We start from the raw sequence: 17,290 nt of genomic DNA, 5'->3' as shown, positions 1-17,290 counted from the left end.
TTCCAGTTGTCTTAGTTGTCTAGTTGTCTTCAATCTTTCCAGATTGAAGTGTTTCCTTTTATCGAGGTCTCTGTCTCCATGGTTTCTTCAGACCAGGTTTACCTTCAATGATAATCTTTTCAGTGCCTCCTGTGTAAAAGGCACTGGGCTGGATGATAGAGGAGACATAAAATGTCAGTAAGACAGCTCCTGATCTCAAGGATTTTCCTATTTCATACCATTATCATCATGCCCCCTGGAACCTCCTTCTACAGCAAACCTCAACCTCTTCAACTGCCTTTTGTACAGTGTCTTCCTCTATCAGATCATAAACTCCTTGAGGGCAGGGACTGGCTTTTTAAAATTTGTATCCCCAGTGCTTAGCACAGTGCCTGACAAATAGTAGGGGCTTGATGTTTATTATATTGTACTGTCTATTAAATAGGGTGACATGACATATACAAAACATATATCAAGCACTCTGCAAACTTTAAAACGGGATAGTAATATTAGTTATTAGTTTACTTATCACCATTATCAGAATAGATGCAACTCAAACTGTCTCCAGGACAGATCTGTGTCCACCATCTTCAGCCGTTCCATTCTTGTGGCCCCGAATGCCAGCGAGCAGGCCCAGCACAAAATTCCACTAAGTTCTGAAGCCAAGATGAACGTACTAACTGTGTCTGAGTCACGGAGGATACAGAAGAGAGCTGACTCTAAGCTGCTTAGAGGCCAGCCCCTGGCATAGTACCTTATAAAGTAATGGGGAACTGACATTCATTGAATTGACTTTGCAAGTGCTTTGAGCTTAATCTGAGTTTATGTGTTTTACTTTGTCTGCAGGAAAAGCAAAAATTTTTGGGGCCAAATTATTATAAAGAAGGACCAGAAGGAAACGATATTCGAAAGACAAATGTTGCCCAGATCCGGATGGCTTTTAGATATGAGACTTTATGCAATGAGCTGAGCTTTCTGTCTGATGCCATGAAATCGGAAGAGATCTCAGCGTTGTATAAGTAGGTTTGATGCTGGAACATGCCCCTGGAAAATGCTGGTTTCAACCTTGCCTGCTGTGGTGGATGCTAGTGAAGGGGAGCCTGCTTAGGACCAAACAGGGCCTCCCTGGAAGTGAAGGCTCGGGATGCTGCTCAGGGGCCTCTCACTTTGACCTCCATCTTCCTCATTATAGCATACCTGGACCCAAGGTGCTGTGACATCACACTGTCTGTGTGTGGTAGGGCCTGGGGCCTGCTTTGGGGAGCTGGGATGGTTTGTATTTTTTCCTTAGTTTTCCAGACACTTCTCGGAAGACTGCCAGTTCTTGCATGAAAGGGATTGTACTTTCCACTGTCAGAGATCATACCGTATTGCCAATCAACTCTCTGGCCCTAACTGGCAGGTGGAGTAAGATATATCTACTAGGTTTTGACACCAGGAGGCCTGGGTTAGCTTTATTTTTTAAAAGATATTTTTACTAATCACTTTTGTTCAGATTTCCATGCACATAAACATTCATGGATAGGATAACCGAATAGAATAGGAATGTGCCATAGGGAGGATCTAGTCCAATCTTCTCATCTTGGAAATTGAGGATTAGAGGAGGTAAGGATTTGCCAAAGGTCACAGCATGAAACCTGGTCAACAAAGTACGACATCATGCTGCCTCCATGAAGCATGTGGGTTTGTTTTCTGAAAGCCTCTTTTTACCAAAGAACAATGTCTTTCTGGGAACAGAGGTTTGGCTCTGACAAACTTAAAACAGAAAACTTAGTCTCACTTAGGAAAACAAGGGCCTAACCTTATTAACTTTGTAAGGACTTAACCCTGGAACTAAAGGGAACCTGGGAAACTAGCTGGGGAGAGGTGGTGGTCTGCCCAACATCCCATGGGGAGAGCTGGTGAGTTAGGAGTAGGACCTTCCTCTACAACATACTGCCTCCCTCTCCAGTATTACTTTTGCATTGTTTCCTCCATCCCTTTTTTTATTTTTTAAATGAAGACTTGGGTTTATCATCATCTTCCTAACTAATAAAGGATAAATTTCCCCCATGTAACCAACCAGAGATCTTTAGCTGGTCACCTCGGTGATTCAACAAGGAGGGACAATTAACTGAGCTAGTGGGGTAGTGAAGTGATTCTTAGAATAGAGATCGGAATTTAAATTCTCCCAATTTATTCCCTGCCAAGTGTTTTAATGTCACATGCATATGGTAACTAGAAAGTGGCCTGAGCTTGTTAGAAAGTTCCCCTATATTTCTGTAGGAAATTTGGAGAAGCTGTTACAGACTTAGCGAAACCTATGATCCTTCTTGTTACTTTCTCTGGCCATGGAAATATGGTGGCTGTTGGTTTTTGCAGCAAAATAATTTCCTGAGTCAAAACTCCTTGTCCACTTTGGCATGTAACTTTCTTAGAAAAGCCTCAATTGTATGCATTTGCACTAATGTATATAACAGTGTGTACACAATGATTTTTTTTAGACATTTAGAGGCACCCTGTTTAAAAGAAATGGAATTAAAGTTTGTTGAGACAGTTGCTGCTGAATCATGTGAACATGTTTTCAGGTAGCAGTTATTCCCTTATTTTCTCTTTAAGAAAGGGCGGGGGGAGTGTAGACTAGGGGGAACATTAATGGAATGCAGCAAGTGAATGCTCTGCTTAGCCTTGGAAGACAAGACTGGAAAACATCCACCGCACGCAGGGTCAGAGGACAGAGCCCACTGGCAGGGGCCAAAGGCGATCACCAGGGTCTGTTCTTTCACTGGCATCATAGGTCCTCTGCTGGGAGTGGTGAGCTGCTTTCTCTTCCTCTCCCTGGCGCTGTGCTCCAACATGCCCAGAGGGTACTTGTTTCCTTTGCAGATTTGTTTGCTTGGCAGGGGCTGTTGCAGACTGGATCATTTACACAGCCCTTTGTCACTACCGAACGTTCCTGGTACCCGTGTGTTTCTGTCCAGTGACATTTCCTGGTTTTTGTTCTGGTGACTGCCAAGTCTGTGTCTGCTGAGTTGGTAGCACAATAATATGCTGCACATATTACGTAGCATATAATACGTTGGTAGCACAATAGCCAAGGTGTGGCCTTCTCAAAGACAACTCTGGAGATCTATCCTCTCTCCCCTAATCTAACCGGCCTTAGTGACACATTTTTCCTTTTTGCTACAAATTATATTGCCTTATGAACACAATGCACAGTCTCCTGAGTCACATTCTTTCTGACTTTTACCTTCTGCTCTTGGAAATACAGCGGCAAGGCACATCCTTCTGGACTAGTCTTTGCAGTCTGAGTAAAAATCATCTTTTTCATTTGTCTTATGGACATAATTGAGGGTAATGAGATCAGCAATACACTATACTTGAACAATGTTTTAAAGGACAGTGGTAAACTACATTAAAAGGAATATTAACTACATGGAATGTGGTCCTTTGTGCTTTTGTTTTTATTTTATTTTTTATTTTATGATGTTTCCCTTCTAGAAACACCCAGAATAAGTGCAGGAGAAAAGTCAGTCCCTAAAAACCAGGAGAGGGCCTTCCCCTTGAGGTCCTGGCTGAAATGGCCATTAAGACTTAGAAAACCATAGATGGTTTTCAATCTGAGTTATACCTCTTCATAAAACTATCACTTGCTGTCTCTCTGCAATGATCTCCATGCACCTAGCTTTACAACTTAGAGACCACTGCAAAGCTGAGTTTCCAAAATGAATTTTTCTGACTTGTGAAAAACACGAATTTGAACACAAACTCTGACACGTGTCAGCTGTGTGATCCTACCTCAAAGGCACCTCTCAAGGACTTAACCTGAGTCATCAGAAAAGATCTGAATTCCCATACCCTTGCCCTGCCCTGCTGAGCAAATCATAGATATTTGAATCTTTCCCACTCAAAAAGTGTGGGAAATTCTAGTTCCCAGTCATTCTGAAAAGATATACAAGGTACCCAAATCAAACACAACCACGAGGCATAGTGTAGCAGTTATCTTTTACTACTTTCCACAAATATGATAAAAAGACACAGTCTTATACAAGAGATCGCCCTTCTGTTTCCATTCACAGATATATCTGCTCCAGTGCCCACCACACAGATGGTTAGCTAATTCTTGCTGTCTTTTAAATGGTTTTCTCCCCATTCTTTGGTAAATGTAATAAATGTGGCTTATTTAAGAAAAGCAAAATTGGAACTTGAATTGTTTGGAATAAGCCTGCTCCTCTCCCTAACGTTCTAATTATTCACCAATACCACTTAAAACCATTTACAATAGGGACTGAGGCAGTAAGAAGCAGCTGGTTCACCACCTGCTGTCAGTACGTTACTGATATTATAACCCCAAGCAATGTGGGCACGGGGAAGGCTGGTTCAATAACTGGCTCAAGTGAATCTTAATTGATTTTTTTTTTTAAACAGTAGGGAGAAAAGGTCACAAATCAGTCAGAAATACCACTAAAACCCAATGTATAGTATGTAAATAACAGCCCTGTAAGGAATATCAATTTATAGTTAATCCATAGATCCAACCAATTACAACACATGTAAATCACACAATTGTAAGAAAAAAAAATTGTCAATAGCTGTCTTTTCCTCCCCCCCAAAAAATTATTTATTGCACAATTTATCCATCTGTCCCACCTGCAAACTCAGATGTGACCTTCCTTTTGGGACGTTTCAGAAAGTCATTTTAATAAGTAAGCATTGCTATTTTAAATAGCTCCCCTATTTGCATCTAAGTGTAGAAGAAAGCAAAGAGTCATATTCAAAGTCATCCTAGCACATTAAAATTGTATAGTTATCAATAGATCATGGGACCTTTTCAGTGCATTTAAGAAAAGGACATTTTGTCAATTAAGTCAACCCAGTCCTTTAGAGTGAGTGCACGAGAGATAATCACCAACTCTGGAAGGCACAGGTTACACCATAGTCCCTACCTCCTTGCACAGCAAGTGCATTTTAGTACTTTCTAATTACAAAAGATCTAAGAGTACAAGATTAAAAAGTTTACATCTTCACCTTTGAGCAAAATTACAATTTTGGGAATGAGTTTATCTCACAGTAGAAACTATATTTTATTCACATGCAAAGGAAAAACTGCAAAGCTTAGTAGTCAGCAAAGAAATGGGGCTATCAGTTTCCCATTTATTTTGATGAGGTTAGTGAAAATACACGATGATACTGCACAGCAGTCAGTAAGTGTTCGGGGTGGAACACATTTTGCAAAATGGAAGAGGTTTTCCTTGGTGCTCCTGGCTGGTCATTAACTCCCTAAAGGAGAAAGATATGTGGAAGAAAATGGTCTAAGGCCAGCCCACAGAGATGGCACAGTGAAAGTCGGCCAACGAAAGTGCTTTTGTGAGGGGATGAAAGTGAGGGGATGCTGTCAGTGTGATACTGTGGAGAGAGTCCTATATATGGACTCGGGAAGACTTTGACTCCAATTCTGCCTCAGACACTAGCTGTGTGACCCCTCTCTGAACCTCAGTGTACCTGTGTGTAAAATAAGAGTAATAACTAGCGGAGCTACCTTGCAGGGCTGTGGTGAGGTTTCAATGAGATAATGGAGATTGAGCACTTTGAAAACTGAAACCACTATATCAGTTACTGTTGTCATCAATCGCCTACACTCACTACTTAGTAAGACACAAGGAATTTTATTTAAGGAGTTGGGGAGCAGGGCCTGCAAACCTGTGCAGGTTTCATTCCCGTTCCATGGCTGTCATTCTCATTACTATCCTGATCACAACTGTAGCCTTTCCACAGAGTCCAAACAAACATCCTGCCTTTTAATGCGATTACAAGAAGCTGGGAGTGAGGAAAGCAGGCATTTCACAATTCAATGAACTACGTTGGAAGATGTGAATGCCCTAGAACCAGAGCCTAATTTCTCAAGCCTGGTACTCACTTTCAGACACACTTAGTAGGTGCCACTGAAATCCAAATAATGTTCAGGCACCACTGCTGAATGTGTTTTCTATGATTCATTTTAAAACAGAGAGCAAACTATTTGGTTTTCTTGGCAATTCTACTTTTAGGCAAGGCCGAAGTTTTATATAGTATACATATAATGTAACTATATTAAAAAGTAGCTTGAATTAGGTTTGTAAAGACCATTTCTATAAATCAAATTCAGAAAACAAATTCAGATTTGGCCCTAGGGCCCTAGCCCACATCCATCCATTAGCTAGTAACTGAGTTACAAATCCGAAAAGGGGCAGAATCTGTGTAAGCCACTCCCCAAATCCTTTCCCTACATCTGAAGGGACACCAATAAGAAAGGAACAAGCTTTTTCTCTATGAATGGATCATTAATTTTATTTGCACACTTGCTAAAAAAAAAAATGGAAGAACTTTCTATTTACACACACAAGTCTGCAGCCACCTCCTGAAACAGCAACACAAAACTGTCTCAGTGCTAACAATAATCCCTATGTTTGAAACTAATTAAATAGGTCAGAATAACTTCCTTGGAGGGGTCAATACATTTGTTTTTAGGGAAAACTGTTTCATGAGTGATGAATGTTAGGAGTCAAGATAAAGTCAATGCTTTTCTTTATGAACATTTTCCTCTTTCACAAAGGAGACGGCAATGCCATTAAGATACTGCCTATGACTGCACTCTCACTCCTTTGTTTCTGAACATTTGAATCCAAGCAGTCTGAACTTCCTCTCTGTTTCTGGAAGGTCCTACACTCATGGGGGAGAAGCAGGACCAGTGGTTTCTTGTCCTTTTAACCTAAGTGTGAACATTCTGCGACCTCAGGAAGATGCTGCCAAATCATGAAACTAAAAAGCACCATGGTCAATACTGAGTGAGCTATCATTTAGTAGAGATTTGCTTCCAGTACGTAGAGTTTGAAAGTAAAGAATTTGGAGCTTTTCTATAAAGAAAAATGTCCCTATCAAACTCTAGGATTTTGCACAAGGGTTGTTAGAAATCATCAAGAGGCCCACAGTGAGTCTCCCCCCGCCCAAATACTTGTCAGCAAAAATAATATCAGAAGCTCTAGATTTCTTATTCTTTGAAATATATAAGTTCTTTCATCTATTGTCTCAGAATCACAACTGCTGGATTAGGAAGCATTTGTGGTTACTTCATGCAGAGATCACTAGTGGAGTCAACTAACCAGCAGGGGGCAATAACAACCCCTTGAATTCCAGTAAAACGACTAGCTTAGTAGTACTGAGCACTTGGATTTTTTTTATTTTCAGTTGTTTTAAATTGAGTTCAGTTGTGTGTCAGAAAGCTATGACTACTGAACGCTCAGGATTGATCAAAACCTAACACGCCTACCCAAACCCAGTGTGCACAAGTTTCTCCTAATGATGCTTCTCGAACTAGTAGCCAAAGCATTTTCAGTGAACACCATGGACCTACTGGGATACCTACCAACGTAAGACTGGCTCATATACAAAGATTTGAAACAGTAATTTAGATTTTGATTAAAACAAAACAAAGATTCGTGAAATTTATCAAAAGGGATGGAATAAACTGTGGGAAAGAGTGGCAAAAATAGAGATGGGGTGAAGGGAGGAGCCAATTTTCATGTGTTCGTGACATTGATGCCCCTGTACTCTGCTCCTCCCAGATGGGATTTACAGCCCAAGTTACCAAGAGAAGTCCCTAGTTTCATGGCATGTGAGGCTGGCCCGCCTCATCAGCCATGTTAAGTATATAGTTAGCCATGTCATCTTCTGTAGGTGCATCGGATACAACCCAAGAATCATTGACCCCACTCATCTGTAGGCGGCAGATTGGACAGTTCCTGTGTCGATCACTCCTGTAGAAGCCAACAAGAAAAAAAGACTAAACAAAGAATGTACTTCAAATGGGAGCTCCTTTTTTTAATATCAAAACTTCCAGTTCCCAGAAGAAATCCACACTTAAGCCAGAGAAACCTTTGGTCTGTGGGTGAAGTACATAGAAGCAAAGAACTCTGGAGCTGAAAGGGACCTCTTCCTTTCGTAGATGAGGAAACTAAAGTGAATGACTTGCAAAGACCATGGGGCTCTGAAGTGGCAGAGGCAGGGCGAGTATCCCAATCTTTTCACTTTCAGAGATCATCCAATGATCCCAGTACTCCACCCACCCTTCTCAAATGGAAGTCAGAAAGCTTGGGGGTGGAGAAGTGTTCTGGTTCTAAATATGGATCAAATACAAAGGTCTCTTTCCTTACCAGAAAGAGAGGTAATTTCAAAATTAAGAAGGTAAATTTACCACAATAATTAGAGACAAAAGGTTCTTTAAAGATCATTTAATCCAACTCCTTCATCTTACAGATAAGGGAACTGAGACTCTGAAGTAACTGTCCAAGGTCATAAAGACAGACTCCAAAGTGGGACTAGAAGCTAGGTGTCCTGACCCAGTGCTCTTTCTCATGCTTAGTAGCAGCCAAATTTTGGAAGCTGAGAATGTGAAAATAACCAGAACCTAAACAATATTGTCACAAAAGAGGTCCAAAATACTTATTAATAACAAAGCCCCTTGTCCTCTTCCACTTTGGAGCTTTGGCCACCTCTCCCTAGCCCTCTCAGTTCTGCCTTATTTGTAAAACTGGCAGTTTTTCCATGGTCCCTAAGGCTCCTTACAATCTGACCCATCTCAGTAACTCTTTAAATGAACACAGCACTTTCACACCTATTGTTTCGTTTGGTGGTCACAATAACTAACAGTTATGTTAATCTCTTACCACTTATCAATGCACTTCTGACAAAAGCTGTGGGTGCAGGGCAGAATGAGGTCGGCTCGCCCATCCATGCAAATACAGCATTCCTCCTCATCAGTCAGCTGCTTCACTCTGTAACACGGACATGGAGCTGTTGGCACAGGGACGTGCTCGACTCTGATGAAGTGTCAGACCTAAACTATTTACATCGCTATGTAAAGCGCCTGCTAGCTGCCCACTGGCACACTAACAATACAAAGCTTGTCATCGGCAGAATCAGAACGCGTATTTAGGTGCGGGTACCTCACACGAATACTAAAAAAGGTTGATTTCTTAGACACCTGTGTAGTGGTGAGGTAAAAACTCATCAAATTATTTCCTAATCACTTTATTCAGTCCCCCACCTCACCCCCACCTCAACAGGAGACTAGGAAGAAAACATTTTCACTTTTACCTCCTACCAAAATTTGAGACCAGTTACTATATTATTCCAAGGGCTGGTTCCAGGCCTCAAGAAGCCTAGTTTCTTTGGGAAGACAAACGACCTTCAGGTAAGAGACAGAAGAGTAAGATTATAACCAAGTGACCAAAGATCAAATTTCTACAAACAATGAGGTTAAAAAAGCTCCTGGAGATGATTAATAAATGTTTGCTGACTGATTGATACAAAGGAAAAAAAATCCCACAGCCCACAGAGAGGCTGGGATATATGTCCACAGAGAAGTAAGTGCAATAGATTTGCAGCAGAGTTCGACCAAAATGGAGAGATAAGAAAAGGCTTTGCATAGGAACAGGAGCCAGAGCAGAGCCTAGAAGGAAGAGAGGTCAACAGGAAGTGCTGCTATCCCAGATGGAAGGTTGAGGTCAGGGGGCAGGACTCATTACCTTTCCTACAAAACTCAGCCTTTCCAAATGAGCTTTCTGGGAAGAGTACCCCTGTCCTTCCAGTTATCTGGGGACATCCTTGACTCCCATTAGTTTCCAAACCTTTACCTTTCTACCTCCCTCTTACATATCTCCCTGCCCACAAGCATTACCCTCACTTAGTCCTTTTTTGCCTTTGGCCTGCACCGCTGCACTGGCCTCCAAACTGGGTTCCCTGTCTCTACTCTCTCCTCACACTGATGAAAGGCCTTGTCATGTGACCCCATTCCCAACCCTACTCAGTAAACCCCAGTGGCTTCCTATTACCTCTGGGATCAAATATAAACCTGGTTTTAAGTCTTCAGCACCTGGCCCCTGTCTACCTCCCCATGGCACCCTTCACAAACACTAGGGGGCTCAGCCAAACTGGTTGAGTTTCTCATACAACCCTCCACCTCCTGCCTCCTGCACCGCACTGGTTACCCCCTATTCCTCAGATTTGGAATATACTCCTTCAACTCCTCCCCCGCTGAACCCCTAGTTTCCTCCAAGACTCCGATCAAGAGCCATTTTCTGCATGAAACCTTTAGGTCTAGATTTCTTCCCTAAGTTTTTCCCTCAAATGTGGTCATATCAATTTTTCTTCTGTCTCTGAATCTTTACCCCCCAGTCCACTTCCTGGAACATGGCAGGTGTACAGTACCTGCTTACTGATGGATATCTTTGGGGACTCGCAAGTACTCATGTACCACTAACACATTCTTCTTCCCACCCCACCCACTTCCCTTTTAGTGATATGATCCTAAGAAAACAATATAAATGGAACAAACCAACCAACACCAATTTTCACACGTGGCTCACAGCAGACGCCCGTCTGACAGAAGGACCCTTTAAAGTACTAGAAAGATGAGGTCCTTCCTAAACCCTGCCTGCAATGTCTTTAAAATGCATCTGGCACTGCAGTAAGGCTAGTACAGCCAAAACCTGAATGTTAAGTGAGTCTCTGTAATGTAAACAGGATGTGATGAATGGGGACATGCTGGAGGGAAACATTCTATGCTACTCACAGCCTCCCAGTTCAAATTTCCCTACAGTGTTATCTGAAAATAAGTCAGTCAAGGAATAGGCCCATAAAAGACTCTGAAATGAAGCCATGAGAGGAGAAATGATAACTGAACTTTGCAGTAAGAGGCCCTGTCGGTGGCAACTTCTGTCCCTTGGTTTCCTCTGGGCAACATTAAGGCAGGACCTCTGTGGGCTGAGCCCATAAGTCATTTTCCAGACATTTACAAAGTGAAGTTTGGAAAGCTGTCAAATGGCAACCTGGAAAGACTTTTCCTCCCCAGAAGCATGAGGCAAAAGGCAAAGAAATTTTAAAAGAGCAACCGTCTCTCCAGGATATCAAAGATATAAGTTCCCAGGTACTTATGCAGCACCTCCAAGGGGTATGGCTCTGGGCTGAGCCCTGGGGCCAAGGACAGAAATGAAACAGTCCACGCTCAGGTCTTCCAAGAGCTATTCCAGAACAGACCTGCAGATGTAAGTACGAGCCAGAACCAACTGGAGCTGATTCTATTTCCTGGGGACTGCAACTCTGTGCCCTGACTCCCTGCCCATTTCTATGGGCATTTCTAAGGACCATCCTACAATTAGATGTGTCCTCTGACAACCTCCTTTAAGGCCTAATCCAAGGACCTCTCAGTGTAGTCATTTCTGCTGTATTAAAAGCAGCAATGACGAGTATCAGATTTGGAGTTTGGAAGGCCTCCATTCAAGTCCAGCCTCAGACACCCAGCTGTGTGATCGTGAATAGGCCACTTAACCTCTCTAAGCCTCAGTTTCCTCATCTGTAAAATGGGGATAATAATAGCACCTACCTCCCAGGCTTGTTGTGAGGACCAAATGAGATAATGTAAAAAGTACAGCAAATCTTAAAATGCTACATGTTACTAATTACAATAGTTGTCACTGTTTCATAACTTCCTGACAGGCTTTTTCTAAAAGGAGGAGAGTCCTGGAGCAGCCTTAGACCCTGAAGGGATCTCATCTAGTCCCACCCACAGCTCAGCAGTGAACTTGCTCCCTCCTCCCTGCTGGTCCTGAACAACTTGAAGGCTTCCTTCCGAGTCTAAGTGTGGCCTCACACCAAGCAGCATATGCCCCTGCAACTTCCCCTGCTCCTCTTGGTTGTGTGTGCTGAGGCCAGGCAGGACAAGGGCATTCTCTGACACAAGAACACCCTTAAATTAGGGGGAGAGCCTTTGTGACCCTGATTCCTTCACTCAGCTCAGGCTATGTCCCACAGTCTTCTTCTTACCCTTCCAACTGCCCTCCTTCACAAATGTGCCAGCTTGTCAAAGTCCTCTCCAAAACGTGGCACCTAGAACTGAACACTCTGTGCCTGATGTGCCCTGAGCAGGATAAAGGACATCAGGACACTGACCAAGGCTATTTTTATGGAGATCACACACTCTAGACTAGAAGATGGTTTTACAAAAAGAATACACATGTCCTAATTCTCAGTCAGAATATCCCGTCAATGTGTCAACCAACAACAGAAATAATATTGTCACCTCCTTCAGGGCAATAACTGTATGATTTTATCTTTTTCGCCACAGCACCTAATAGTACCTGGCATACAGAAGGCACTTAATCAATGCTTGCTAAATGAACAGATGGAAGTTAAGACAACAAGTAAATGAGAATCGTCCACAGTTGATAACAAGATCTTTTTTGGTCTGTCAGAGATTTATCCCTTTCCCAATGTGCCCTGAGGCAGGAGAATACCTTCCCATCCAAATGCTGGCCTGACAGGAGGACACTGAGGAAAGGCTTTCGGCAGCTCCTTCGGAAGTAGTAGGATCTTGTGCCAGCACTCCTGCCGCTTGGCTTGTGATATCTTTGTAAAGCTGGATAAACTGATACAAATTCATGATTCTTGAAGCTTCTACAATTCCACTGCTTTTGTTAATCTAAAAACATAAAGACCATGCCAACAATCAATCTCAGCTTTGCTATTACTCATGTGTGACTATGGGCAAGTAACTTCCCTTCTCTGGGTTTGTTTCCTCTTCTATGAGGGGCATTCATTACATTGGGAAATCTTAACCCGGGGTCCTTGACCTTTTTAAAAAATATTTTTTAAACCCTTAAATTTTAATATAATTGGTTTCCTTTTTAATCCTATGTATTTTAGTTTATGCATTCTGAGAAGGGGTTTACAGGTTTCTCCAAATTGTCAAAAAGGTCCATGACATAATATATAGTGTTAATATAAAAGTTATGAGTTCTCATACATTTTATTTGTGGGGCAGCTAGGTGGTACAATAGATAGAGCACCAGTGCAGGAGTCAGGAGGACCTGAGTTCAAATCTCACCTCAGACACTTGACACTCACTAGCTGTGTGACCTTGGGCAAGTCACTTAACCCCAACTGCCTTATCCTGGGTCATCTCTGGTCATCCTGATGAATATCTGGTCACTGGATTCAGATGGCTCTGGAGGAGAAGTGAGGCTGGTGATCTGCACAGCCCTCCCTCACTCAAAACAAAGTCAAGTGCAAGTCATGTCATCATTTCTCTGATGGTCTTCTTCAGCAATGAAGGACGAACACACATTTTATTTGATTTGGGAATACAAGAAAGGGCTTCAAAAATCTCTGAAATCAACAGAGTGATTCAAATGAAGGCCCAGACTAGACTTAACTGCCATTTTTCTTCACTACTCATGTGTCTTTAAGGACCAACTTCAGCCTCACTGCAGAGGTGTACTGATAAGGGATCAAAAGAAAGTGGATACGTATATTTAATTTAGATCATATGCTTTACTATTATGCTTAGTGTGTGTTTGTCCTTCACTGCCATCCGAAAAATAATGACATGACTTGCACTTAACTTTGTTCTGAGTGAGGGAGGGCTGTGCAGGTCACCAGCCTCACTTCTCTTCCACAGCCATCTGCATCCAGTCACCAGATATTCATCAGGATGACTGGAGACAGCCCAGGATAAGGCAATTGGGGTTAAGTGACTTGCCCAAGGTCACACAGCTAGTGAGTGTCAAGTGTCTGAGGTGACATTTGAACTCAGGTCCTCCTGACTCCTGCACTGGTGCTCTATCCACTGCACCACCTACCTGCCCCTATTATGCTTAGTATTTGCTAAAGAGAAGCATATACTGAAAAAGCAGTGCACTAAAACTATATAAATAAAAGTACTCTGAGAACATTCAGAGATTACAAATTGCCATTTTTCCCCCCTCACTCTGGGAGAAATAAAATAAAGAAAGGAAAGGAAAGGAATTTTAGACAGTACAAATTGAGACAACTGCAGGCAGGCTTCACTCTAATTCAGTTGCTTAGAGTGAAAGCTGTTGTGTGTGACATCACAGGGTGATGTCTTGACTTGCCTATGAATTGGATTTACATGAGGTAGAGTTACACAAAGTTGTTAGCCTCACTCTCTCTTCCAGAGTCCTCAGAGTCCAGTGGCAAGACAAAAGTCAGAATTACTGGTGATGGCCCAGGATGTAGTGGATGACCGTGGCATTTTCTATGCCTGACCAAGTTCTAAGGGCTCCACAGCACTTGCTTCATTTGCCTGTAGCCGCTGGAACAACCTGTGCTCATACGCTCGTCCTGCAGGGGAAGTCTTCACTTGCTTGGAATATACAACTCCCTAACTCACGAATAAGTTTGAGGCCTGTCTGTTACCCTCAGCTTGGTCTAGCCCATCTGCTGAGACGGTTTTAGCAGGGTGTGGTCACTGAACATGCTACAGTTTCTCAGAATCACAGGTAAATGCCAGGTGGGCACCAAAGATGGATGAGTGACCCTGAAAAGGACTCAGCAAGCCCTGACACCAGAGGAACTAGTCACCCCATATACCCAGAATGAAGGTATGTATGAAATTAACAGAGAACTCATTTCCCCCCTTGGGGACTAGCATTACAGTGTCCTAAATTCACCTGTACACATTTCCAAAAGACCCTCAACAAGCCTTGAATACAGAGTAAAACCACTTCAGAGAAGGAGCGCTGTACGCTGGCCTTTAAGGGGTGTTGGGAATGATGTTTTCTCTGTTTCATTTCTTTGCAAAAAATACCCACCACGGCCAGAAAGGGCCACAGTTATTCTGGACGTTACAAATACATCATGAATCATTTATGAATTTAATAGCCTCAACACCCGAATCCACCAGAGACCAAAAAATGGGAAAAAAAATAGTTGGTGTAAAATATTAGTGTTGAGGAGATAATAACACGGTCTGGGATAAGCTTGTAAGCTATTTTGTTTGAGTCCTGTTAGTATATCTGTTACCAGGGCATGTAACATCCTCATACTCCATGAAGTCATAACGGTACCTGGGCTGATAAACAATGGTAAATAATAAACGTCAGTCAGTATGTTTGGCCTCAAAACGCTGGACTTTCCTATCAGCTAATCCAATTTTCTATACAGACAAATTCAGCTGAAAGGTATTAAACTGTGCTCTGCACATTCCCTAATCTGATTGTAAGCACTGATCACATTGTAAACCTAACGCCGCAAGGGTCAGCTGCTCCTCAACAGACATCATGGCGACAGTACTGTCAAGACGGCAAATAAATTTCCGGCAGTTGCAATTAAGATTTTAGCCTCGTCAGTTAGAAATGAATAGGGCTCATAGCTATGGGCATCTGCCCAAGTGAGGAATCACCACTACTCCTTTGTCTTTGTCCTTTGAGGTCTTCTCTAAAGTTTATTATTACTGAGGCTGAAACAGGGAATTGGATAAAGCTTTTTAATTCTGATTAAGTTACCCAAATCAACTTTCTTGCCATTTAAACTTTTACAGGGATCAATATATTAAGAATATATGGCATGCTGTTTGAATGTTCACTATAATCCATCTTTTGAGAGAAAATCTCCCAAGCTTACCTCCCTGTAGAAGACAATAAGGCTAGCTAGATTTTTCTGCAAATGCTGGGATTACAGAGTCCTTTTTGGCAGAGGTGCCTTATGAAGGCCACTTAACAATGATAAGAACTAGAAGAGTAGGTGGATAATGACTTAGTTTAAGGATTCAAATATGTTACAATTTAAAAATGGCAAATAATTGAGTTTAAGTAAAGTTTTGGAGTCAGTTTGTTACCTACTAGAGTGATTACACTTGGGGACTCAAGCAAGGAAAAGGAAGTCAAGCCTAAATTACTATGGAAGGACAAGAAGGTCCTTGATGTATCACTAAGGCACTGGAGCAAGTCTTGTTGGTAAGAATGAAAACTGCCCCAACAATGAACTGGAATGCACCCTGTGAGCCTGCTTTAAAGTTAACGTGAGGGAAATGCCTGTGACTCTCACCTTGGTACACACCACTCGTACGAGTACCTTCCAAAGGGCAGAGGAATCAGATCCTGGCTGTACCTCAAACAGAAGGTGTTTTTCTTGGCCAGAAGCCACTTTTGCAGTTCTGAAAAAGAATGAATTTTGCTATGAAAATCCAAAACAGAATTCACTTTTGTAAATTCTTTTTAGTTGTACCTAACTTTGATTGTTTTTTAAATCCTTCAGTCCATCAAGAAGCAGTTCTTGAGTGTCTGCTGTAAGTCAGGCAGTGTGCTCTAAGTGCTGGGGAGATAAAGAGAGGCACATTCTCTTGGACGGGGCAGCATAAAAATAACAAGGTGTATTGCAGGGTAACTAGAAGGGAAGGCACAATCAGCTAGGGGGACCAGCTGCAAACCTGTCAGGTCCTTTGCAGGATTAAGACCTCCTGCAAAAGGTAGGATTTGAGCTGAATTGTGAAGAAAGTCATGGAAACTCCAAAGTAGGGGCGAGGGGGCAGCCAAGTGCAAGCACACAAGGAGGGAAGATGAATGTAGCATTGGAAACCCTGCAAGCAGACTACTGCAGCCAGATCACAAAGCATGCAGAGAACAGTTGAGTGTGAAAACTAGAAAGGTAGGAAGTGGAGGACTTTATCTTAGATCCTGAGAAAATAGGGAGCCACTGCTGCTCACTGAGCAGTGAAGGTGACGTGGTCACACCAACAGCTAGTAAAAACTAGTTTTAAAACTAGTAAAAACTTCAAAAGCTGAAGAAGTGCAAAAACTATTTTTAAAAACAACAGAAAAACTGAACTCTTCATGTTCCCAAGTTGTGTGTACTGCTTTCAGTGGAGAAAATGCACCTCCTACCCCCAGCCCCAGCAGTGTTTCCAACAAAGCCAAAAAAAGCTTAACCCAAACCTCTTGACTTCATTATACCTAGCAGGAGCCAGGACTTGCCTTGACTTTATTTGTATCCTAATAAGAGGTTAGAGCCAGTGAAACAAAGTAACTTGGAGCAACTTTTTAAGAATATGCCCTTCTCCATTGGTTACGTTACTTTAATGTGAAAATGGGGTGAGGTAGGGACTGGAGCTGTGATTTCATTGGTATATGAAATTCTCAGGTAAGGAAACTACTAATATAGACTCGCAACTTAAAAAGAATTTCCCAGAGACAATTAAAAATGCTGGAGAAGACGTGGGAGAGTTGGAACACTAACGTGCTGTTGGTGGAGTTGTGAGCTGACTCAGCCATTCTGGAGAGCAATTTGGAACTCTGCCCAAAGGGCTACAAAAAATACCCTCTGACCCAGCAATATCGCTTCTAGGGCTGCATCCCAAAGAGATCATACAAATGGAGACAGGACTCATATGTACAAGAATATTTACAGCAGCTCTTTTTGTGGTGGCCAAGAACTGAAAATTGAGGGGATGCCCATCAATTGGGGAATGGCTGAACAAGTTGTGGTATATGAATATGATGGA

The 17,290-nt window shown here is 42.3% G+C and overlaps 2 protein-coding genes across 4 annotated transcripts in view; one reads left to right on the top strand and one right to left on the bottom strand.

The window, feature by feature from the left end:
- Positions 1-3,394, top strand: part of AMPD3 (adenosine monophosphate deaminase 3) — a 77,391-nt gene extending 73,997 nt beyond the window's left edge. For both annotated transcript variants that reach the window (XM_072619452.1, XM_072619451.1), the window contains exon 15: positions 826-3,394. In XM_072619452.1, coding sequence (XP_072475553.1) covers positions 826-1,002 — 177 coding nt within the window. In that variant the 3' untranslated portion in view covers positions 1,003-3,394. The remainder of the gene's footprint in view (positions 1-825) is intronic.
- A 552-nt stretch (positions 3,395-3,946) lies between these two features.
- Positions 3,947-17,290, bottom strand: part of RNF141 (ring finger protein 141) — a 28,095-nt gene continuing 14,751 nt past the window's right edge. For both annotated transcript variants that reach the window (XM_072619455.1, XM_072619454.1), the window contains 4 exons: positions 15,838-15,946; positions 12,288-12,472; positions 8,661-8,768; positions 3,947-7,751 (listed from right to left, as the gene is read on the bottom strand). In XM_072619455.1, coding sequence (XP_072475556.1) covers positions 7,601-7,751; positions 8,661-8,768; positions 12,288-12,472; positions 15,838-15,946 — 553 coding nt within the window. In that variant the 3' untranslated portion in view covers positions 3,947-7,600. The remainder of the gene's footprint in view (positions 7,752-8,660; positions 8,769-12,287; positions 12,473-15,837; positions 15,947-17,290) is intronic.

The sequence above is a fragment of the Notamacropus eugenii genome, chromosome 6, assembly GCF_028372415.1.
Source record: "Notamacropus eugenii isolate mMacEug1 chromosome 6, mMacEug1.pri_v2, whole genome shotgun sequence".
Lineage (NCBI taxonomy): Eukaryota > Metazoa > Chordata > Mammalia > Diprotodontia > Macropodidae > Notamacropus > Notamacropus eugenii.
Note: the sequence above shows the minus strand (reverse complement) of the source record. Positions and strands in the feature narration are given on the sequence as shown.